This window comes from Furipterus horrens, unplaced genomic scaffold, assembly GCF_987537825.1.
Source record: "Furipterus horrens unplaced genomic scaffold, mFurHor1.1.pri manual_scaffold_1, whole genome shotgun sequence".
Taxonomy (NCBI): domain Eukaryota; kingdom Metazoa; phylum Chordata; class Mammalia; order Chiroptera; family Furipteridae; genus Furipterus; species Furipterus horrens.
The window spans coordinates 119966388-119993123 of record NW_028327171.1 but is presented as its reverse complement, the minus strand read 5'-3'; the positions used below and the strand labels follow the sequence as shown (position 1 = coordinate 119993123).

The window sequence follows — 26736 nt, the reverse complement described above, 5'->3', positions numbered from 1 at the left end:
GACAAGCTTACCTGCCACCAATATGTTTACCCTGGGTTCTGCAGCCATGATGGTGAGAGGCGGAGCTTCTGAACACGGGCCCTGTCAGGCAGTGGAAAGTCCGAGGAGGTCTGGGATAGACAGGCCTTTCCAGATCCACTGCCAGAGTATGCAGGCTAGTCCCTCGGTTAGAGGCCAATAGACAGTCTACCTACTTTTGACAGAAAGGACGGGGACCCAGAAGAGATAAGCAGGGGTTTGGACAGAGCTTTGTCCATTGTTCCTCCTGACTGTACCGGAAATAGGGGCCTGATGGTAGAGGCTTTGCTCTTAGGCTTGTTTTGTTTTTTAGAGGAGTTTTTTAGGGTATAAGCCAGCAAAAGAGAGTGCTTGTATTTCCATTCCCGTTCCTCCTTCTCCCTCTGCTCTTGCTGGTTTTTATGTATTTGGAAGGCAACTTGAATAAGTTTACTTTAGGTTGGGGCCTGTCTGTAATTTTTGGAGCTTTTTTGAATGTTTGGGGCCGATTGACTAATGAGGTGGATGAGTAAGAAGAGGATTTGGGTTAACTTTGAGAGTCCTGTCATAGCTGGCAGTTTTAAAGCCTAATTTGCGCATTCCAGCAAGGAGACATGTAAGGAAGCGGGACATGTATTTGTATGACACCATCTTTATCAGTGACCTCACGGAGGGGATGGAGACTAGAGGGGCAAGGCTGATCCAAGGCTGGGAGGGACTCAGGGAAGGGAGGGATGGGCCCCTGGGATTGGCTATGGGGAGGAGAAGGTGGCGGGGGCAAGAGGAGGGGAAAGAGGAAGAGGAGGGATGAGGAGAAGCCACAGCAGTGGCAGGGCGGGACCTGTGAGGAGTCAGGCCACCGAGGTTTTGAAGGTGGCAGGAGGACCTTTCCCTCCAGCAGGCGGGGGCCGGCCACCTGGGGTGCCAGCGGGGAGCCAGCGGAGACAGTGACTCTGTACGGGACTCTGGACGCAAGCCAGGCCCTTCCCGTGGGTGGCCGCGCCTGAAACAGCCCGGCGCGCACGGAGGCAGGCGGAGGAGAAACCGCACAGCACCTGGGAGACCTGGTACCAGCCCTTGGCTGCGGAAGCAGGAGCACAGGGCAGCGGGAGTAGGTGTCCAAGTGGTAGGAAGCAGGGGAAATGGTGGCTCCGAGCCCAGTGGGAAACAATGAGCAGGAAGGGGCAAATGTAATTAGAGGGTTTTTTTGTTTGTTCGGTTTTTTCTGAGCCAGAGTTAACAATATTAGCATTAGAAAAGGGACATTCTGCAGCTCAGCACAAACACCTCTAAGAACAAAGGACATCTGAAATCCGAGGGGAGGACGGTCATTACTAAATTCTGGGAAATGGGAAAATGCAGCCAGGCAGCTCCCCTTTGGTCCTTGGCTGGGCCCAAAGCTGTAGGTCTGTGAATAAATAACTGTTTTGGTTATTGCTAAAAATATGTGTTCTGGCATTTTATTATAATTTCTTATGCAAGGAAGAAGGAGAAGGGATTGGGGGGGGGTGCAGAAGGTCAAGAGTAATGTGGCTTATTTCTGCATAAGGAGAATGTGGTGGATAGTGAGCTGTTTGCAGAGTGTTTGGTCCAAAGAGTCTAGAAAGCCTGAGTATAGGGAAATCCTGACCTCTTGTCTGACTGCCAGAGATAGTTATGGAGGTCTGTGAGAACTCCGAAGTTAGGTGTGCAATTTTCCAGCTACCGACTTTGGTTATTTAGAGGATATTGGGGCCACGCGACAGTGCTTTGACTTTTCCACTTAGTTGGAGAGGTCTGAGATTACGGGCTAAACACCCAAGAGGGGTATCTTTGGGTGGAAGGGACCGGCCGATTCCCATGGCAACAGTTACGGTTATTGTGGGTCCGAGAAGGAAGGGGGAGGGGGAGGGCGAGTCCAAGCCGTTTCCAGTTCCGCATTCTGTCGAGATGAGCGTCCCCATTTCAACCAGAGGGTGGAGAGGCCAAAGGCCGAGAGGAGAGGCGCTGATTTGTCCCGGTCATCCCTGGGATTCATCAGGCCCCAGAGAGAGGGGTCCGGACTGACCCCGAGAGTGGTCCCAACTCAGCTCTCAGATCTGGGCAGTCCTGCCCAGAATGGTCTCGGATTAGACCAGGAAACAGAACCACTTGAGGAAACGGAGGTGGAGACTGATTTATAAATCCAAGGGTCCGTGTTGACTGGGAGTAGATGGCTGTCGGGGGAGGGGTTGGAGGAAAAAGGAGGTGGATGGGGTCAGCTAGCCAGAGGGGAAGCTCGAGCCGCCGACTTATGGAAGTCTGAGCGACTCCAGGTCCAAGGATTGGGGCCGGCTTGGGCCTGAGTCCAACTCAGAAGTCCTGATTGAGCCGGTGTCCCAATCCCGGGTTTCGGCACCATACTGAAAGAATGGAGTTGCTCAGAGAACCATTAAGATGCAGTGAGCAAAATAAAAGGTTATTAAGGGAATTAGTCATGCCGCGAATGGCTCAACTCCGGCCTCCTAGGGAAAAAGGGGGCTGTTTTATAGGGGGAAGAAAAAAAGAAACTATTGAATTCAGTCATTTATCTTGCAGCTGTGAGTCTGAGGGCTGATCAAGGCCAAATAGAGCTTGGGTTGACGCACCCCACTATGATGGGAAACTCCTAGGCAGCTGCAAGCAGGCGGAAGGAGAGGGGAGGGCGTGCGAACCGAGGCTGTCAGAACTAACAGAGGAGGGAAAAAGGCAGCGGGTGGTAAGAGGAACTTGTACAGCATTGTTCAGTGAGGGTCAAAACACACTGTAGGGCATTCATCAAAGGCATAACACTCATCTACACAGAAAAGGATTACTCAGGCGTCTCTGTCATGGACTTGGAATTCAAGAGTAGGAGGAGAATGGGTAGAACGTTAGTTCCAATTTATTGTGAACAATTAAGCAAAAGAATGCCTTTGATTAAGCAGCAAGGATCGCTCTTCCAGAAGGAAAAGGCCAATATTTTATCAGAACTTTCCATCTGCCTTGCTCCATCAATTCTCTGAATTCCAAAGGTCAATGGATAGGTTTGTTTTCTAGATGGGGCATCCGTGCCTGATGGTACATCCTACGTAAGGTGGTGGCGAGGTCATATGGCTGGTAGGGTTATGGAGCTGGCCCAGCCCCCCTCACAGTAGAACCTGAAGGCATTCTCTGTGTGCATGTGCATTGCTGGGGATGAGCCAAAGAAAGCCTCCTTACATCAGGGCTAGCTATAATCCCTCATGCTGAAGAAAGGTTTGGGCATATCTAGTACAGGGGGCACATCACTCAGTGAGCAGTTTTCCCTTGAGAAAATAAAAAACAGTAATTAAAATTCAATCTTCCACATATGACTCTAACTTAGGAAGGTAATATATCTAGTGGCACACAGATTTCAATAAGCTCTCCAAACTTCAAAAATTCTGGCAGTATTTCTAAATTTAGACAAGTTATTGAACTTCTCTGAGCCCATTTCTCATCTGTAGAATGAGGATCATTCACACACCCTTTATTCGTATATTCAGAAGACAGTGTTTAATGCCTGCCCTGTGCCAGGCCCTGGGCTGATGCTAACAATTCAGAACGAAGCTGACAATCAGCTTGATAAGCCTTTGGAAAGTAAGTTTCAGAGCCTACAGAGGTACAGGAGAGGCATTCATGAGGAAGGCGTACAACACAAAACGCGATGCCTGAAAACTGAGCAGATGTTTAGCTGAGTGAAAAGTGGTATGAAGCCGCTAGACTGAGAAAGGACAGCAGCTCTTAGGACTGACCCAGCACAGCATGCAGATGTGCACAGTGGCAACCATTAATTATTAATAACTAAAATGACCCCAAACTTCATGGTAACAACTAAGAGAATAGCAGGACATTTAAACTGTTAGTTATTCCTCACAAAAGTACTCAAAGGTCCAGTGGATATGTTTAAGTGAACATATTCAGACTTTCATTTTTACTATTTCATGGTAAAGGGAGACATTTTAAGCAATTTTATGGGCTGTGAACAAAGTCTGTATATTGATGACTGAAAACTAAAATTGGACCTCTAGAAAACAACAATATTTCAACATCTTAGATAATCTCTAAATGTATTAATAAAAATCACTGATTTACATTCTCCTTTTGACCACAGTACTTATTTTACCTTTGAACTTGTCCTGAAAAGGTCCTTTTGCCTAATAAATGCCAGAACCCATAATTCACAGATACCAGATCTACACTTTGTATTCTTTTGAAAATGTCATCTTAATTATCACTGTTAATATTCCTGACCCAATTCTTCCTGTCAACCACTACTGAGGCACAAAAGTAAATCAGCTAGAAAAATTCAGAGCCAAATTTGGGGCAAGTTTTCTACCAGAATGCTTTCTCACACTTACAATGACTGCCTCAAGAGCTATTTGCCTTTTGCGTAATAATCCTTTCAGACCATCCACCCTGCCTTGATGATTTCACTCTAAAGAACCCAAGAGAGACAAATAATATCCTTTTGCAAAAGACAGAAAAATAAGATGACAATTTAAAATACACACCTATATCCTAATAAATCTTAATCCTCTAATACCAGCTCCATCTCTACTGCAAGATATAAAGAATAAAACCCACATACACAAAATTCTAGTCCAAGTGTCCAAAACTACAATCATCTCCCGGCCCTCAAAACCTGCTCACCTTCTAAGTTCCACACTTCAATTATTTCTATCACCATTCATCCAGTCAGCAAAGCCAAAATACAGAGTTCTTCTTAACACTTCTTTTTCCATCATCATTTCCCACCAACTCTTTCCCTCCCTCCACCCAACCAAATAATCATTATATGGCCAGTACTATTTTCAACCATCTGTAACTTCCGTTCCCTCTCCAGTCCCACCAAGCTTGTTCTAATTCAGGTCTTCCTCATCTCTTACGTGGATTTCTGTTGCCATAATAGTCACGTAACCGGTCTCCTTGCCTCTAATCATTTTTTAAAAAATAAACATTAGATGTTTTAAATACACAGAACATCAAAAACATAAAAAATATAAGCACATAATCCCACTATCCAGACTAACTCTGGAACCTTTTTCAAAGAACAAAATTAATGCATGTATAAAAATAAATTATTCAAATATTACCATAAGAAAACAAAGTAAGAGTAATAAGCTTCTCTCCCAATTCCATTACTAGTTTCCATTTCTTTGTTTTTAATTAAGTTTTTATTTTGTAATAGTATTAGAGCAGCAATTTTCAACCTTTTTCATCTCATGGTACACATAAACTAATTACTAAAATTCTACAGCACACATAAAAAAATATTTTTTGCCAACCTAAAAAAAAAAAGAATAGTTATAATTTTGAGTTATTCACACTGGATGGCTATTGTTGTGTTGGCTGTTTAACCTGACAATCAAAGGGAAAAGGGATCAGTGCTTTTGACTAAACAGTTAGGTACTGCATGTCTTAAAACTTCTTGCAGCACACTGGCTGGAAATCGCTGCATTAGAGGCAGAACAGTTGACAGAACTGTTGTGGAGAGTGTGCAGAGAGCTCCCATTTACCCCACACTCAGTCTCTACTATTAACATCTAACACTAGTTACAATTAATGAACTGCTTTTGATCCAGTATTAACTAAAATCCATATTTCATTCAGAGTATTTTTACTTTTCTCCTACTGTCCTTTATCTGTTCCAGATCCCACTCAGGATATCAAGTTACATTTAGTCATCACATCTCCCTAGACTCCTCCAGGTTAAGTGTTCTCAGACTTTCCTTGTTGATGACCTTGATAGTTTCCAGGAGCACTGGTTGGGTAGTTTAATGCCATTCTCATCACATCACATCAGAATATGCTATCAAATAGCCTGCTGATACGGACACCTTGATCACCCATGGCAGTATTTGTCCCATTTCTTCACTACAAAGTTACTCCTTTTCTCCCTTCGCATGCTCCACTCTTTGGAAGAAGTCACTATGCACATCACACACAGTGGGAAGTTATACTCTCCTCTTCCAGGGTGAAGTAGCTACGAAAATGAGTTGGAATAACTCCGCATGGGAGATTTGTCTCTTATCCATCGTTTATATGTTTATTCAATCATTCTTTTTTATCAGTATGAACTCACCTGATCAAATTGTTCAACCTTTGAACATTGGGAAGCTTTCACTTTTCACACCCCCATGACTGGTTTTGTTTTGCTTGTTTCGTTTTGTTTTTGCTTAAGCACTTCCTTAGTTTTTGGCATACAAGATGTACCAGGCATGTAGGTATATCCCCTGCTCCAGCACTAGAATCAGCTGTTCACCCAAGGAGCCCCCAGTGGTGTTGGAAATCAGTATCTGGGCACTGGGTGGTAGTTTCCTTTTAGGAGATCTTAAACACACAATTCTGCATCTTATTTTTCTTTAGAGATCTTTCCATATTTAAACCAAAACATCAACCATATCATTTTAAAACCAAAGTCCAACTTTCACCTCCATTAAATTAGCCAACCTAATGGTGTCACAGTGGATTATGTCCTTTTATCACATAGGATATTTATAGATCAAGTCCTATGCCAAACTATCTACATGCACCATCTCATTTACTCCTCATATTAATTCAGGAATTATTATTATCCCCAAACTGTGTGTGAGAAAATTAAAATTGATAGACAAGTTGCCAAAGCAGGTCACACACTGCTCTTGCAGTCACTCTTTGAGGGATTCCAATGCTCACACACTTACTCATCCCTGTCCCAAAGTCACTTACACCAGCCTTCTAGACACAAAAACCCCTTCAAGTACTGGTGACACAGTTTACACCAGTCTGCACCAAACTAAGAACTGTAAATTTATCAGTTAAATTTAGTTCACTTAAATGACCACCCTTTATCCTAAATTACATCTTTCTTACTTTTTATTGGTGTCAATACCCCTTGTTTTATGAAAGAGCAAGCGATAGGTGGGATTTTGTTTTGTTGTTATATTTAGTAAAATTAAAGTTGGTCACACTGTAGCAATTTCTCCCCCTTCCACCCGGTTTTTAAAATTTAACTCTGAGAAGTATTAAACGACCTACCATAAAAACCCGTGTCTTAGAACAGCATACAAAGCCCTCATTCATTTCCCCTGCAACATTCCCCATCAGCAATACCAAACTGATTTTAAGAACAAACTCATCATGTCTGTAATATAATTTCCTCTCCCAGAATTACAACCTCTGACCCCCTATCAATTGGGCAAGCAAGTGATTAGGAAAGTTACATTTTCAAAGTGTCTAAAACTTGGTTATATAGTGCTAGTGCCTGTTTTATTAATATCTCTTTGAATACTTTCATTTTTTAATTATTCCCTAGGGCAACTACTGCAGATGGCACAATTTCAGAATCAAACAAAGCCAAAGTTTTATCACAACAATGGAGAGGAAGCAATGAATCTGACTGCAGGGTTTGCTGGAAGGAGGACTAGTCCGTGATGATAAAAGTCCAAGGCTCTGCTCTCTGTCCAGCCACCAGCACAAGTACAGAAAACCTGAAGCCTCTGTATCCATGTTTAAAAGCTGACCTGTCTACTCCTCATGGAACTGTTGTGAGGATCATACAACAAAGACAAACAAAAGACATCCAGGAAAGTGCTTTGAAAATACTAAAATACTCTATATACAATTGTGGTAAAATTGTTGGTATTATCTTTTGCAGATTGTTAATGGTCTTTATGAGCCATAGATTGTTAGAAGAAAATTAAATATGCCACAACTACAACAATAAACAGCTTTTAATCCTTGCTTCCTACTATATTTGCAGCTATTTAGGAGAAAAGTTACCAATGCTTCTAAGCTTATATTTCAAGTAGTCAATTTGAAAGGAATTACCAAATGAAGTCTCTATTTTATACTCAGATCCACAAGGCTCTCTGCACGGCCTTTAATAATTAGTAGACTTCCATAATTGTTTTGTTCTGTTGTTTAAAAAACAATCCAAAAAACAACTTAAGAAAAATTCTACTTTTATAAGTACCACACTTTCAAATTCTCAAATGAAGGACTCTTTAAGAGGTCACTTCAGAGTGTGAATTATTTAACTCTCTTGGCCAGGTATTGATTTCCTACAGCTTAACTTGAATACAGAATAATGTAATGAGGTGTGAAATAAAAAGGAATACTATCACTCTATCCTTTAAATTCCCGTTATGAAAATATAACAAGCAGAAATGTGGCACCTTCCAATATGACCACTTTCAGAAAACTGTACCAAATTTAGTTTAAGAAGATAAATACACACATCTTAACAATCCCCTACAAAATAAACACAGAGCAAATTTACTGTTTAGTGGTAGAATTGTTGGTATTATATTTTGTTTCAGTTGCAAGGACAACAAAAGCCTGCCAAGAAGACCATCCCACAGGAAAGCAAGACAATGATGCAAGTTATTCCCATCACATTAGTTACACTCTTCCTTCAAACACAAACCTCATTCACAGGGAGTTCTTTCAAAATCATTTCAATACTGCAAACTGGGGGTTAAACCTCCATGGAGAAACTGAAAAATTATAAATAAGGATTTTTGAAAACAATACTTCCTTTTTTGTTTTTCTGTTCCATTTTTACATTTTAAAAATGTATATCTTTAAAAGGGAAGAAGAATTTTTATAAAATGATTCTCTAGACAGAGGCAGCACCCTTACCTGTGATTTTCTTCTATCCACTGCTGAAAACCCTACACAATTTCTAGCCATTAGATTCCTTTCAATATAGCTTATACTTACTAACAAAGGACTTGCCGTTGCAAAATAATTTATGATCACGACCCAAATACTGTGAACACGAGAGCATAAGAAATTGAAAGTAATAAAAAAGGCTGATGAAAACACAGCTAACCTGTTTACTGTATCTACTCTTTCTCTCTAGTCCTGAAAGGTTAACATGAATATATCTGTAGGTTTCACAAATTTTTCCTTGCCTAAATGCAAATATTCATAGCAATTATTTTCCTAAGTTTCACCCACAATTTTTGTTATCAAAGCAATTATAAAACATTAAATATTTAAATATTTTATTTATTTTCTAAACAGCAAAAATAACAAAATTTCATAATGTATTGGAAAAGCCTACCTTTACCAGTAGTCATGTTTATCAGTGATCTTGGTACAAATAAAAACAGTGCTCCAAAAGCTGTATTTACTCACAGCCACTTAAGCATCAGCAAACTCTCCACCCACATGACCTCTCAGTGTGATCTAGCACACCTGACAACTGCCACCCTATTCCAAAATAAAAGCCAACTATATATATAAAACAGTGATTTTCTTAAAGGAGGGCAGAGGATTGGGAGGGAGGAGATTCTCTATCTGACCTTACTCATGTAAGACTGCCTTCTTTAAAACTGGTATTAAAAAATATTTTTTACCAGCTATCTGATTTCTTCCCCTGAAAACAGAGAACAATATTATTAACATAAACCTCAAATAAGAACAATGTCAAAAAAGCAATGTTATTTCCACATAGAAGATAAAGCAAGCTGCCAGTTGCAGCTTAAGCTGCTATTAGAAATAGTCACATCCAGGCTATTTTAGGTGGTCTTCTTAGCACAGCAGAGCAAGCACACTTGCCAGCTTTATAACATTATCCCTGTACCCGTGTAACTATGGAAACACTTTCCTAAGATACTGAACCAAAATCCCAAACCTTGTAATATGCAGAATCCAATAAATGAGCATAGGAGGGAGAGGGAACCCATTATCAGCATTGTTTTTAAAGACCATGCAAAAATAATAAAATGCTTCGGTTCTCAATAAAGAAATGGCAGTCAATTCACTTGTAAATGAATGCTTTATCCAGGCTACACTGGACAAACAATTCAGATATAACCTAACAATTCATCTTCGGTCTATTTGTTTTCAGACTTGCACAAGTATTTCTCATTTCCAACAACTTGGAAATGATATCTAACATTTTTCAAATTATGAAGTTTTTTAGCAAAAAGACATAAGGCAGGATGTATTTGGCAGCAAAATGATACCCTAGATACATTCATGTTCAAGGGCCAATAATTTTATGATTATCTGTTATCTAGTTTATAGTTTTGTTGGCCAATAAATATTTTGTCGTTTTCTTCATCTACAGATTATGAAATTTTCATGAATTTACCAGCCTGATAGTTTCATTTTTCCCTCATAAACATGTTAGTTTTGCTTATGAAACTCAAAAGCATAAGCATATTCAATCAAAGTAATATTCATGGGCCTTGTTTCAATCAAATCTAATTAAAGATCATTAAGTGGCTGCAAATGAAGGACACTTACTTATCTATAATTACTGGCTCTTTCATGCTAAAAGTCCAATTCTCCCATGAACATATCTGTATGGTTTTTTCTTCTAAAAAGCTTACATAGTAAATAATTACATGGAGATGGAAAAAAAGAAAAAGAAACCTATAAAACAACATATTTTTAATTCCCATATTCTTTCCATTCAAAGCTGAAAGGCCTTGGGTAACTTAGCAACAAAAAAGAACATACGAATATGAAGTATTCTGTCACAGACAGGACTAACTGCTACTCAGCTGTTTTTTCATTGTTGACTTAGTAACTATTTTTACACTTAAAAGAATTAAATCTCTGGATTTTATATAAATATAACCAATTACACATCTTAGAACATAATTCTGTATGTCAAGAAATACAACCCAGGATGGAACACATTTCTTCCCTAAGAGTAGTGCTATTACAGTAAGTTATTTTTGAGACTTCCAGCCAAGATGTAGGCGTAGGTAGACACGCTGCGTCTCCCTCCACAACTAAGAAGGAATACAGCTACCTCAGAACAGGAGACAATCAGAAGTTTCAGAAAACAGAGCTGTGTGAAGTCCAACAAATATAAAGAGGAAATACTTGTCCAGACAGGTAGGTGGAGCGCAGAAGACGCAGTGTGGTGGCAGCAGCAGTGGTGGCAACAGCAGTGACAGCAGCAGCGGGCAGCAGGCAGAAAGCACAGTCACACATTAAAAAAAGTGGGGAGGGACACCTGGGGAGCACTCCCAGCACCACACCAGACCACACATCTCACGGTTCCAGCACTAGGGAAAATAAAGCCTCACTGCTTCTGACTGTGAAAACCACGGAGGGATGGGATGGAAGAAGAAACTGTCAGTCTCTCAGTAGAGTCCGCTTGTTTAAAGGGCCCCTACAGTCCTAGAATGTCCACAGACCCACCTGTTCTGGGAACCACAGCCAGGGCAAGAGCCAGAGAGGTGCCAGGCCTATACAGGAAGTGGAAGAAGTGCCTGGAAAAGGAGCAAGTGTTTAGCAAACGGCATTGCTCTCTCTCAGACCCCTCCCCCACATACAGTGACACAAGGTGGTGAAATGGGTCGCTCTGTATTGAGAGTGCCTAAGGCACCACCCTTTACACTGTAACAGGTGCAACAGCTCTAAGAGAGAGAGGCAAACGAAGGAGCCTGTCAAGTTGAGGAGACAGAGAAGTATGGCCCAACAGAGGGAATGGATGAAGGTTCCAGTCGGAGAACTAAGCAATGAGGATATAACCAATCAACAGACACAAAGTTCAAAACACTGGTGATATAGATGCTTACAGACTGGACACATATGCTTGAGTATAGTACACACAGAAGGGAAGAAGTGAAGGCTAAACTAAGTGAAACAAAGGAAAATCCACACAAAACCAATGGTTAAAGGACAGAAACCGGGGTTGAAATGGATGATTTGGAACATAAGGAAGAAATAAACAGTCAACCAGTGCAGAATGAATAATGAAAATTGAAAAAAACAAGGAGAGGCTTAGGAACCTCTGGGACAACTTTAAACATGCCAACATCCAAATCATAGGGGTTCCAGAAGGAGAAGAGGAAAAGGAAGAAATTGAAAACTTATGTGAAAAAATAATGAAGGAAAACTTCCCTAATTTGGCAAAGGAAATAGACATATAACTTCAGGAAGCACAGAGGGTCACAAACAAGCTAGAGCAAAAGAGGACCACGCCAGACATTATAACTAAAATGCCAAAGTTTAAAGAAAAAGAATCTTAAAAGCAACAAGAAAAAAGAAGAGTTACCTACAAAGGAGTTCTCAGAAGACTATCAACTGATTTCTCAAAAGAAACTTTGCAGGCAAGAACGGACTGGCAAGAAGTATTCAATGTGATGAAAAGCAAGGACCTACAACCAAGATTACTCTATCCTTTAGAATGGAAGGGCAGATAAACTGCTTCTCAAATGAGGTAAAGCTAAAGGAGTTGATCATCACCAAGCCATTATTATATGAAATGTTAAAGGGACTTATTTAAGAAAAAGAAGATCAAAACTATGAATAGTAAAATGACAACAAACTCACAACTATCAACAACAGAACCTAAAAACAAACAAACAAACAAACAAAAAAAAATACAGATAAACTAAGCAAACAACCAGAAGAGAAACAGAATCATAGGTATGGGGATCATTTGGAGGGTTATCAGCTGGGAGGGGAAGGGGGAGAAATGGGGAAATGGTGCAGGGATTAAGAAGCATAAATGGGAGGTACAAAATAGACAAGGGGGAAGTTAAGAATAATATAGGAAACGGTAAAGCCAAAGAACTTATAAGCATGACCCATGGACATGAACTAAAGAGGATGGGACTGCTGGAGGGAAGGGGGTTACTGGGAGGAAGGAGGCAAAGGGCAAATAAATTTGGACAGCTCTAAGAGCATAATCAATAAAATATACTTTTTTAAAAAGTTTATTTCAACTTAGCTTAAATCCAAAGCTTTTATTTCTTAAGAACATTACTGTTCACAAGTAATAAAAGAAAAAAAAAAAGAAAAGTTAAACTTCATCAAAACTAAAACTTTGAAAACCAAGAAAGCAAAAAGACAACCCACAGAATGGGAAAATATATTTGCAAATTATATACCTGTTAAGAGTCATGTATCCAGAATATGTAAAGAACTCTTAGAGCTACCCAACAAAAAGACAAATTTTAAAATGGGCAATGAACTCAAATAAAGATATTTCCCGAAGGGAAGATCTACACATGTCCAACAAGCACATGAAGCATGCTCAATATCATTATCCATTACAGAAATGCAAATCAGAGCCTAAATGAGATGTCACTTCATACTGACTATAATGATTTTATTTCTTTTTAAGGAAAAAGATTTGATTTTGTTTTGTTTTTTTATGTTGAAGAAGATACATAGAATTTAGAAACCTCACATATTACACAGGGTAACAATTCTTAACATAATTCCTGTTGAGTTCGATTTTTCACCTGTTTTAGACTAACAAGAGGTATGCTGATTTCAAAACTGCAGTTAGTTTTCTTCTATCACATTAAGTTTTTTCTGTACAGCTTATCTTAATGCGACCACTCTAGGCTGGATCCAGCCTGGGTCGAGGGAAGCACTAGTGCTCTCCTACTGGCTGAGAGCAAACTTCCCTCGAGTGGGGAGGGGTGGGGGATGACCTTGGAGACCAGTGACAGGTTTATACTTGTCTGGGCTGTTCAGTTAAACATGAGACAGTGTGGTGAGAGGTTGTGTGCCACTCTATATAGTGAATCGTATTCCGAAGTGTAGTCTGAGTTCTTGTCTGTATACAGGAAGTCAGCAGAATTTATTTTTTTATTTATGTATGTAGTTACTTCCTTTCCTTCAGATCATGTCTGCCTCTGATTCATTTTGTTTTATCTGTGGCAGTTTCACCATTCCCAGTCAAAGGACAAACATCAGTGCAATTGTCAGGCAACTCTACTTTGCTTATCTTAAAGTAAAACTTGGTGATCAAGATAAGTCTTGGGCCCCTTACAAAGTGTACAAGCAGTGTGTCGAGTTTACAAATGTGGACGAAGGGAACATGTGATAAATTGCCATTTGGTATACCTATGGTTTGGTGAGAGCCCAGAGATCATTCAAGTGACTCTTACTTTTGTATAGTGAAAACGTCAGAATAGAACAAAAAAAATAAATGTAAAATAGCGAGTATCCTAGTCTACCATCAGCTATACGCCCAGTGCCTCATTCAGCTAAAATCCCAGTGCCAGTTTTCATAAAACTACCCTCTTTTGAAAAACAGGAGTATGGTGAAGAACTAAGTGACAGCAACGATGAAGATTTTGAAATTGAAGATGACTCAGTTCATAAGGGATTTAATCAGCCTGAGTTGAATGATTTGACACGAGATGTGGGACTATCCAAAAAGGCTTCAGAACTCCTAGCATCAAGACTGTACGAGAAAAACTTGCTTGAAAAAGGAGCGAAGGTATCCTACTTTTGGTCAAGAGAAAGTGAATTTCTGCAGTACTTTCGAAGTGATTGTGGCTTTGTGTATTGCCATAACAAACATGGTTTAATGGAGGAATTGAGAATTCCAATCTATAATGCAACTGAATCGCGACTGTTCATCGATAGCTCAAAGCAGAGCTTGAAGTGTGTCCTCCTCCACAATGGCAATTTATTTGGTGGTCCCAATAGGCCATTCAGTTTGTTTTTGTGAAGAACATGAAGACATAAAAGAGATTCATTGATCTGTTGTAATATCACAAGCACAATTGGATCATCTGTGTTGACCTTAAAATGGTCTGCTTCCTTCTTGGTCAGCAACGCAGTTACACCAAGTATCCCTGTTTTCTGTGTATGTGGGACAGCAGAGCTCATGAGAAGCATCGGGTGGAGTTGAACTGGCCTCCAAGATCTGACCTCAAACCTGGTGATCCAAACATTCTACATGAGCCACTTGTCGACAGAAAGAACATTCTATTCCCACCTCTGCTCATAAAACTGGGTCTCATGAAGCAATTTGTTAAAGCTTTGCCAACTGAAGGAGACTATTTCAAGTATCTCATTTTGGCATTTCCTAGCCTGTCGTTTGAAAAGATAAAATACCTTAATATGTATGTTTGGTAGCAGAACTTTACTACTTGTACACAATTTGACTTTCAGTAACAATATATAGCCTTTATATGAATAAAATAATTCTAAATAAACAGTATATTCAGGTAATTTTTTCTTTATTTTCCTTTGTATGTACATTTTGTATGATTTTGGGGACAGAGGGAGGGTATCCTGTATCTTAAAAAGTTGATCTGATAGAGAAAAACTGGGGTTATTTTTGGATTCAGATGCCGAAAGTTAGTCAAAAACAATGTCAGATCTAATTCAACGAAAATTGTGTTCCCCAGTGTTATTGATGGGAATATAAAATGGGGAAACCACGGTGCATGACAATTTCTCAGTAAGTCAAACACAGAATTACCCTATGATCCAGCAATTCTACTTCCAGGTATATGTACTCAAAAATAAATGAAAACAGGTGTTCCAAGAAAATCTTATAAATGAGTGTTCAAAGCAGCACTATTCACAATAACCAAAAGGTAGAAACAATCCAAATGTTTATCAATGGATGAACAGAAAAACAAAATGTGATATATATCTATACAATAAAATACCATTAAAAAGGAAAAGTACTGATACATGGTACCACATGAATGAACCCTGAAAACATTATGTGACGTAAAAGAGACCATACACAAAAAGCTATATATTGTATAATTCCATTTATATAATATATCCAAAATAGGCAAATCCACAGAGGCAGAAAGTAGGCTGTCAGAGACTGGGAAGAAAAGGAAACAGGAAGCGCTAGTGAGCATAGGTTTTCCTGGGGATGATGAAACTACTCTGTAATTAGATAGTGGTGACAATTGCTCAATTCTGTGAGCATACAAAAAGCCTCTGGGTTATCTACTTTAAAAAAATGAATTTTTGGTATGAATTCTATCTCAATACTTATAATATGATGTTAATTTTTTAAAAATATCCAACACATATTTGTGATAAAAACTTAAACAGAAATAGATAAGAACCGCCTCATCTTGCTGAAAAACATCTATAAGAAAGCCTACAGTTACTAGGCTTAGTTGTTAAAGACCCAAGATCGGGAACTAGGCAAGGATGTCCACTGTCAGTGCTCCTATTATACATAGTGGTGGAAGTTCTAGCCAGTACAGTAAGAAATAAAAAGTATATACATATCTAAGAGATAAAACTGGACCTTTTCACCAAGGATACAACTGTCCATGCAGAAAATCTCAAGGAATTTACAGAACTCCTATAACTAATAAGAAAGCCTATAAAGGTCGCAAACTAAGCTGTTTACAGAGCAAAATTGGCAAAGCAGAGGAAGGATGGGTTGAGAAAAAGTAGAGCAGTCAATAGTCTGAAGTCTGGAGGAGTTCAAAACTAGTTGCTGAGGGAGTTATTTGGCAAAAAAGACCACAAAAATCAGAAGAGGGAGATGGGATTTATCCATGGCTATTGTGGTTTCTCTGTGCTACTTAAATGTTCAAAGAAAGAAATCTGGTTGTTTTGGTTTTTGACAGCTATTAATTATCTTATAGGTCTCTCAATGTTACTATAAATAGACTAAATTTATTTGGGTTAAATATTCTGAAATCTTTAAACATATGCCTTCAGGTTATTCTATTTTGGCTCTAACAATTAAAATAGTAATACTACATATATAGAGGTAGGACAAAAGTAAGTTTACAGTTGTGAGTACACAAAACACAAATTATTCTCGTATTATTTTTTAATTTTTGTATTATTTTCCATATGAACAACTGTGAACCCACTCTTGCTCACCCTGAATAGTAAAAAAGGTAAAATTATAGGCCTCCAGTAAGCTTTATTACCATCTGCCATTTTTAACATAGATGCCTAAAAGAACTGTTTTCTTTCTCTAACTTATCTCTATATATACCACATATTCATACATACAGACACACACAGACACCAATGTATCGTTCAAAAATAAAGAAACCTGGAAGCAATATTTACACCTGGACGTTAAGAATAAAATGTTACTGCAACACACCCAATGTCACAAGATTTTGGTAGTCTTGATGATTAAATCATGTAAGTCATGATCATTAAAGCTATTCATTCTCTCTCCCTCCCCCTCCCCCACCCACAGACAAGGCCTCCAACATGAATGTGGTCCTTCTCCCCAATGCCAGCATTATAAGGAGATTCTGTTGCATAGTTATGATATAGGCTATGAGCACAAACTCACTTTTCCACCACCTTCATCCTTGTCCAGTGCTTTTTATCTTTGTGCCAACAAGTTTTGAACTGGAAAACCATACAAACTACACAAATACATACACACACACACAATTAAAAGCATGTATCTAGCACCCAGCTAGGTAGCCCTGCCCATGCACACCATCAAGGCCACTCATCACTGGAGCATGACTCCAAAGCCATAATTCTGATTCCAGCAATACCAATGAAACATTTTTAATTAACTTTATTTTATTTTATTGATTATGCTATTAATGTTGTCCCATTTTTTCCCACACTGTCCCCAATCCACCCAGTACCCATTCCCCTCCAGCAATTCTCCCCATTAGTTCATGTCCATGGGTCGAGCATGTAAGTTCTTTGGCTTCTCAATTTTCTATACTATTCTTAACATCCCCCTGTCTGTCTTGTACCTACCAATTATGCTTCTTAATCCCTGTACCTTTCCCCTGCCCTCGTCCTCCCCTTCCCCATCCCCTCTGATAACCCTCCAAATGATCTCCATATCTATGATTCTGTTCCTGTTCTAATTGTTTGCTTAGTTTGTTTTTGTTTTTTGTTTTGTGTTTAGATTCAGTGGTTGATAGTTGTGTTTGTTGTCATTTTACTATTCATAGTTTTGATCTTTTTCTTTTTCTTAAATTAACTCCCTGTAACATTTCACATAATAAAGCGTTGATGATGATGAACTCCTTTACCTTTACCTTGTCTCAGAAGCACTTTATCTGTCCTTCAATTTTAAATGATAGCATTGCTGGATAGAGTAATCTTGGATGTAGATCCTTGCTTTTCATCACTTTGAATAAGAAACTTCTTGCCAGTCCCTTCTTGCCTGAATATTTTCTTTTGAGAAATCAGCTGATAGTCTTATGGGAATTCCTTTGTAGGTAACTCTGTTTTTCTCTTGCTGCTTTTAAGATTCTCTCTCTCTAAACTTTGGCATTTTAATTATGGTGTATCTTGGTGTGGTCCTCTTTGGGTCCAACTCATTTGGGACTCCCTGTGCTTCCTGAATGAACTTGTATACCTGTTTCCTTCACTAAATTAGGGAAGTTTTCTTTATTATTTTCAAATAATTCTTCAATTTCTTGTTCTTCCTCTTCTTCTGGCACTCCTATGATTTGAATGTTGGTACATTTAAAGTTATCCCAGAGGTTCCTAAGCCTCTCCTCATTTTTTTTTTTAAATTGGTTTTTCTTCCTGCTGTTCTGATTGAATGCTTTTTCCTTCCTTATGCTACAAATTGTTGGTTTGATTCTCAGCTTCCTCCTCCACTGTTGGTTCCCTGTAGACTTTTCTTTATTTCACTTAGTGTAACCTTCATTTCTTCCTTTATGCTATTTGTCATACTCAGTGAGTTCTCTGAGCATCCTCAGCAACAGTGTTTTGAACTCTGCATCTGATAGGCTGGCTATCTACATTTTGTTTGGTTCTTTTTCTGATGTTTTGTTCTGCTCTTTCATTTGGGCCATATTTCTTTGTCTCTTCAATTTGGCAGCCTCTCTGTGTTTGTTTCTGTGTATTAGGTAGAGCTGCTTTGACTCCCTGTCTTAGTGGTGTGGCCTATGTAGAAAAGGCACCTATGAATTGTGTGGGGCAGAACCTTAGGTAGTCGCCAGGGCAGAGCAACCCACTTCACTGCTTTTGGGCTCTGTTTAGGGGGAGAGCCCAGAGAAGGGACAATGCCACTGCCTGGCTTCTGGAGGTTTGCCCTAGCACTCGCCCATTTCCAGTCACTTCAACCCCTTCCCGTATGCCACTGGCACTCTTCCAGCTGGTGCCCTGGAGGCAAACCCAGACTGGGTGAGTTTGCATACATTCTAGGTCCTTGTGGGTCCTTTATGTGACAGAAATCTGGCAGTTTCTTCCACTACCCCAACCCTCACTGGTTTTTTACAGCCAAGGGAATGGGGATTTATTTTCCCAGTGCTTGAATCCTGGGCTATTTTGGTTTGGCCTGGGAGTGGAATTGCTCTCTCCCAAGGTACCACCTCCATTTTTTATCCACCATATGTGAAAGTGGGACTGCCTGTTCCATTGCAGCCTCCCCACACCACACCGCCTCTCTACCCATCTCCACGACTCTACCCTTCCTACCCGTCTGGATGAATGTGGCTTCTTTAAATTCTTGGTTGTCAGATGTCCATACAGCTCAGTTTTCTGACTGTTCTGGGTATTATTTGTTTTCAGAAGTGGTTATAATTCTTTCTATAGTTACGTAACGAGGCAAAGCATGTCTACCTATGCCTCCACCTTGACTGAAAGTCCAACGGTACATTTTGTAAAGCACATATAAAAGTAAATACAAAATAAGGGGATAATGTGCAGAAACTATGCCATAGCTTAAATTACATACAAATTACATAATTACATGCAATAAATTATATGAGAATATTAAAAAATGAAAACTTTTTTATTGGTAATCGCTAAATTATGGGTTTATTTTTTTTACTTTTAACACTGTTGCTATAAACATATAAAAAAGAAATAAAGGGAATAAATGAAAGCATTTTTAGAACACTTCAAGCATTATATAAGAAACATGCCAGCTAAAGACGAATTCTTTACTGATAATGATAGGTACACAGCATAGTCAAAAGACCTAGATTGGGCTCTGGTTTTGCCTTTCCTTACATATATGTCACTCCGGGGGAAATACTCAAACTTACTTTATAAGCTCAAGATATTCAAAATTTGAAAGCTATGCAATGATTTAAGATTCCCAGCAATTCTGAAATAGCTATAATGCAAAGTTCTTATTAGCAACTGTCTTCTTTATGACTTTATTTATATAGTAATTCACTCTGTCTTTTCTTCCCCTTCTGGAATCACAAGAATTATCAACTTGTCCTCAAATACTAACACAAACTACAGTAGAAGGAATACAAATACGGAAACAATAGGTCAGAATTCAAGTCTCAGTTATTATTTTATTTTTTAAACAATATTTATTGCATATCTTACATATGCCAGGGACTTGTTGAGGCATTAAGGATAAAGAAAGTAGCAAAACAAAGTTCTTGTCCTCATGAATAAACAAAAACATTTTATAGGGATAGGCACTAAGAAGGTAAACCAAGCAGGATGAGAGCGAGCTCCCTTAGAAATCCAGGCGTGCTATTACGGATGGCCTTGTAATGAAGGGACACTACAGCCGAAATCTGGATGAGCTGGGAAAATAGCCATGACACAGAGGAAACAATGTTTCAAGCAGAAGGAATCATAAGCACAGAGACCCTGAAGCAGGAGAAGCTTAGAATGTTCAAAATTAGCAAGGAGGCCAATGGAATAGGAGTCAAGATAATTCTAGAAAACAATACAAGATGTAATCAGAATGGTGATCAGCATGAGATCATGCAGGGCCTCATGGGCCATGGTGAGCCACTGAATTACAGTCTTTGTGTGACGGGAAACCTCTGGAGAATTTTGAACAGGGAATCAACATCACTTAAGTTACTCTGATTGCTGTGTGGAAAAGACTGTACATGTTGGGAGAGAATACAAGCAAGGATATTGGTTAGGAGGCTACCATGAGAGCACAGGTAAAATACAGAGACAGCTTTCACTAAGAGAAGAGTAGCAGTTAGAGGGATAATCACTGGGATTCTAGATGTATTTTTACAAGTAGAGCCAATAGGAGTAGCTGATGGACTCAAGGTAAGTTGTGAAAGAATGTCATGACAAGTCAATAGCTTCTGGCCTCCAAAAGTGGGGAAATGGAGGCTAAGTTTTGAGACATAGAAACTCTTATCAAGATATGAAATTCAGTTGTTCAGAAATAGCATGAGCTTTAGTGACATAAAACTGAAAAATCAAAAACAGAATAACTGCTTTTTCTACTCACCATTTGCAGATTGTATCATGTTTCCAGATTTTTGGACTTCATCAAATTTTGTAAATATTACATTCAACCTATATGAAAAAAATATATATTAAAAAATATAAGCTATTAACCGTGACTGAAAAAAATCAATAATACAAACCCGCCTAATAACAAAAATAGTATATTAATAACAATAACCATAGCCAAAAATAACTGGACACTTACTATAGATCAAGCACTGACCTAAGGGCTCTAACATAAAGATCCCATTTAACGCTTATAACAGTCTTATAAGGGGTTATTATCATCTCCATTTTACAGATAAGGAAATCAAGACCCCTTTAACTTACATAAGGTGACACAGTTAGGGTGAAGATGCCAGCCCTGAGAGTAAAAACCCAGAGCCCATGCTCCCAGACATTATATTAAATTTACTGCTCTATACAAAATGTATATGTACACATTATGAAAAGTGTTATTTCTCTTATTTCTGCCTAAGGACATACTGCCAATTACTTAGGATAAAATTTTTAAAATGCTCTAATATTACAATACAAAGGCTTGTCTTTTCTGTGACTTAACACTTAATTAAAAAATGCTATAAATAATCTCTTTAGAAACAAATGTTGTGACTAGATAACCTTCAGCTTTAAAAAAATCAACATGACAATAATTTTATATTAATTGTTCATTTTCACCTTGACATTTAAATTGAAGCAACTCAATATTCCATCCTTGTGACACCAAAAATGAGAGGAAAATTGAGGGTGGAAGGGAGAGGGGAAAACAAGAAAAAAAAGAGGATTTCCCAAGCAAAACACATATACATTTGAATAAGTTAAGATTCCAAGGTAAGGTACTTTTGCATTCAAACCTACGCCACCCATTTCAGGTACCAAACTAGAAATTTTAGCAGTTTCTTACAAATCATCCTTGGGGACAGAGATAGGAACTATATTCTTTTAGTATTCTGTACACACTAAGCACTATGTTAGGAGAGTTATATCACTGTGTGAAAGAGCTGGTACCTAATAAACCTGTCCCGTGCCCTCACTATGGAAAACTAGTTATTTTACTCATTCTGGTCTCAGTTCATTCACTCACTGAACTTAGCAGAGCTAGCTAGCTATATGCTGAATGTAAAGTTCTTATTCTCTCGAGCTTCTACTCACTTCTACTTCATGCTATTCTTAGAATTCTAAGTAACAAGGGAGTCAAAATACACATCTGCAAATAGAAGTAAAATGAAACAGATAAAGTAAACTGATAACTTCCCCCCCTTCCCATTCCACAGTAGATATCAATAATCTTTTCGAACCATCCTTCCATTAAAGTCCAAATGTAGCCTGAAAATCCTTCTCAAAGCTGCTTCAGGCAGCCGCTACCAATTAATCAAAGTTGGCATTAAAATGAAAATCTATTTGTCATCTCAGGACCAGATATAAGTAAAATTATCACTCACTTTCAAATATAGTGGTTACCAAAGATCTGAAAACATGCCTTAATCTTATGATGTTGCTATCACTTTCCCTTTTATAAGTAGCAAAGATCTCCAATAGCTTAATAAGCCCATCAATATCAGTAGACAGGTGGCCAGGGCATGCCCTGACCAAGTTACCACTTTATTGTGTCACACTATACCCTCTGACATGAGCATGCCTGTATACTTATAAGTTAGGAACAAGGCACACTTCTAGTCTGGTTGCTCTTGAAATACTGGGAGGGGGCAATTATTTCTTCCATTCCCGGGAGACTATTCACCATATAAGTGTCAACTGTGGAATAATCTGCAGATTCTCTAACAATGTCTGCTTACTGTAGCCACATTACCCACAACTAGCAGGCACAAACAGCTAGGTATGAGAACATTAAAAAGATTACCATTATTGGCATCTGTACCTTGATTCAGAATCCCTCAGAGAGGGATGCCTTTTCTTCTGCTTTCACATTCCTATCTCACCAGCTGCATCAGTCTCTGCTCAATAACACCAATACAATGGCTCCTATCAAAGTTACCACCTCAACAGGTCAGTAACCTCACAGTCTAATACCAACAAAGCATTCCTTAGAAATGCCTTGTATCTGTTAGTTCTGAGTACAGCAATAGAAAATGCTTCTCTTGGGACCTATCAATTTGCACAAGTCTAAAAGGATGAGTTATATGTTCAAAGATATTAAATACATGACTAATGATTACCATCTGAAGCCACCCAATTTTTTTCAGTTTTAATTTTAAATCTTTAAACTTCAAATTTAAAATACATTTCTTTACTAGTTCAACAAATAATACCATTTCCCCCAGGTTTTTATGATTGTTATATTCAACTCTTCAATCCAATTGTTATTTATTTACTATAAGATTTAGATCTAATTATTCCTTCCTAGACTATTTTAAAATATAAATTTAAAATAATTTCCTAGAAACAAATACTAGTAATCTTACAGTCAACAAACATCCCCCATATACTCAGACCTTGTCACTGGCTTTTTAGTCCAATACTCTTTATTATGAGGAGACAAACACATACCCAACTTAGAGGAAAGAAGAGACTATGAAAAGTTTTTAATACGTCATCAATACTTCCAACTAGAGAAAATACTGAAAACCACAAAAGCAAACAGGGAGTAACCCTTCAGAAATGGCAGAATAAGAAACTGTTCTCTTCCCCCAAAGACACAAAGAAAACACTGGCAAAATCATGTTTTTCAAAACCCTGGAACTTACAAAGGCTTACAACAATCCAAGGGATATTCTTCAACAAAAACAGCTGAATCTAAGTTTTCTATTATTTTCTTTTCTTTCTTTTTTTAGTGTTTTTTTCTAGCTTTATTGGACATAATGAATTGATTAAGATTGGGAAGAGCTCATTAGTAATAATGAATACCCTGTTTATGTCATTTAAAGAAAACTGGAGAAGAAAAAAAAAGATTGAAAAGAGGAAAAGGCAAGCAGAAGATACTAGAGAATACAAAGTTACTGAACAGAGTTAGAGAGAGCAGGCTCAGTCTGAATTTTATTCTTTTTCTTTTAATATGTTTTATTGATTATGCTGTTACAGTTGTCCAACCTCTGCTCCCCTCCACCCAGTGACCCCCCCCTCCCTCCAGTTGTGCACCCCCGCTTAGTCCATGCCCATTGGTTGTGCATATAGTTCTTTTCAACATCTTCCTGTCTATTCCATTCCCTCCTACTATGCTTCTTAATTCCTGCATTATCTCCCTTCCTTTCCCCACTTCCCCCTCCCCGCTGACCTCCCCCCAATATGTTCCCCATACCTATAGTTCTTTTTCCATTCTCATTGCCTACTTAGTTTGCCTTTGTTTCAATTCCCTAGCTTCTGTTGTTGCTTGTTGTGATACAGTTTTCATTTTAATGTTCATAGTTTTGATCCTCCTTCTTCTAAACAAGTCCCTTTAACATCTCATATAACAGTGGTTTGGATCTAATAAACTCCTTCAGTTTTACTTTGTCCTGGAAGCACTTTCTCTGCCCTTCTATTCTGAATGACAGCTTCGCTGGATAGAGTAATCGTGGCTGTAGGTTTTTGATTTTCATTACTTAGAATATTTCTTGCCAGTCCCTTCCTGCCTGCAGAGCCTCCTTTGAGAAATCAGCTGATAGTCCAATTGGAACCCCTTTGTACGTAATTCTCTTCTTCTCTCTTGCTGCTTTTAAGATTTTCTCTTTAATTTTTGACATTTTGATTATAATGTGTCTTGGTGTGGTTCTCCCTGGCTCCAGTTTTTTTGGAACTCTCTGTTCTTCCTGGACCTGTAATCTATTTCCTTCCCCAAGTTAGGGAAGTTCTGCTTCATTATTTTTTCACATTATTTTTCAATTTCTAGTTCTTCTTCTTCACCTTCTGGCAATCCTATAATTTGGATGTTCACTCTCTTATAGTTGTCCCATAGGTTTCTGAGTTTCTCTTCATTTTCCTCACTTTTTGTTTTCTCTTTCTGCACTGGTTGACTGTTGCTTCCCTATGTTCTGATTTGTTGATTTGATCCCTGGTTTTCCTTCCCTCACCACTTGTTTTGTATGTGTTTTCATTCATTTCAGCAGGACTAGCCTTCATTCTTTTCCCATCTTGATTAAGTCCTGCTGTTATTTCTTTAGGCTGTATTATAACTGTAGCTCTGAACTGAGCCTCAGAAAGGCCATCTATCTGTTCATCCGCTAATTCATGTATTTGCTTTCTGGTCAGCTGTGTGATTGGGATCTCTATCATTAACCCTGCAATCCTGGCAGTCCTCCGCCTCCTGGGCAGGGGTGCCACACCTCCCACACCATAGGGGGTGCAGCCCGGTGCAGTTGCCACAACCAGGTGATCCTTCCCACCACACTGTGGTGCTCTGTGTGGGGGCGGGGGTGCATGATGTACCCCTGCCATTCACTCTCCGTTGAGAGACGGGGAGCCTCCTCCTCCGTCCCCACGCCCTCTGGGGCTCACAGTCCGAGGCAATGGGGGTCTGCATTCCCCGGCATTGGAATCGCAAGCTGATGGGTTTGGTCTGCAGCTAAGGGTGCTCCCAGGGACCTCCGCCCCCCCCCCCTTAAATATGGGCATCTATGCTTATCACAGTCCCGCTGCCCATCACTGCAGCCCCTGCTGCCGGCATAGCTTGACCTCTCTGCCCCAGCCTCACCCCTCCCACATATCCGGACGAGCACCACTTGTTTATAACTTCATACATTGGACTTCCATGTAGCTTTATTTTCTGGAACCTCTATTTCTGGTTTTGCAGTAGTTGTAGTCCTTCTTAGTTGTGGAGGGAGACGGAGCATGTCAGTCTAGGCCTCCATCTTGGCCAGATATCTCTCTATTATTTTCCTGTGCCCGATTTCCATCTCCAACTCACCAGCTGAAAACCAACAGCCTACCAATTATAGTAGTCTGAAAACAAGCAGCCTCACAGCCTTTGAAAAGGGTTGAACAAGTTTGCAGCTCAATAAAAATCCCCATTCCCACAAAACTGTCATTATTTGACCTGTCAGGCAAATCCTGAACCCCACCTCCCACCCCCGCCATTCACAAGATTTGTCTTTATTTGAACTGACTCAGAGCATGCTCAGTGTGAGACTCTTTACCCTGAAGCCATGATCAAAAAGAATTAGAGACAACTGATTTAACACAGCAGCTGCTTGTGATGGCAATAACAACTGTAACAAAGAAACTGACAAAAACTGGAAAATAAGACGTTCACAAGACTCTGAAAAGCTCCGACATATTCTTGGGAAACCAGAAGGCCACACATATGTGCAAGGCTGGGTACATGCCCAGAAAAGACCCAAGAAGGCACTGTCTCACCTCTGGCTAACATTAAGGCTCTGCACAAATAGGCAGTAAAAGAGAAGGTAGAGATGCACATGCCCTAACATACACAGGAAAAATCCTTACATCAATGGTCAACTGATTTTCAACAAAGGTCCTATAAATATTCTATGAAGATCAAAACCACAATAAGATACCCATTAGGATGCCTATTATCAAAACAAAACAACAAAAAATAACAATTGTGGGCAAGGATATGCACTGATGACAGAAAGCAAAACGGTGCAGAAGCTATGGAAAACAGTATGGCAGTTACTAAAAATATTACATACAGAATTACCATATGACCCAGCAATTCCATTTCTGGGCATATGCCTAAAAGAACTGAAGGCAGGAACTAGAACAGATAGTTGTACACCCATTTTCACAGCATTATTATTCACAATAGTCAAAGGAAGCAACTCAACTGTACATCAACAGAAGAATGGATAAACAAAACATGGTATATACTTACATACAAAGGAATTATATTCAGCAATAAAAAAGAATGACTCATGCTATAATAGGACTGAACCTTGAAAATGTAAGTGAAAGAAGGCAGTGAATTAAAAACTACATTTTGTATACTTT

General features: G+C 39.1%; 1 protein-coding gene across 20 annotated transcripts in view; it reads right to left on the bottom strand.

The window, feature by feature from the left end:
- Positions 1-26736, bottom strand: part of CLASP1 (cytoplasmic linker associated protein 1) — a 336932-nt gene that overhangs the window by 155645 nt on the left and 154551 nt on the right. For all 20 annotated transcript variants that reach the window (XM_090279150.1, XM_090279145.1, XM_090279172.1 and 17 more), the window contains one exon: positions 20855-20922. In XM_090279150.1, the coding sequence (XP_090135276.1) occupies positions 20855-20922 (68 nt within the window). The remainder of the gene's footprint in view (positions 1-20854; positions 20923-26736) is intronic.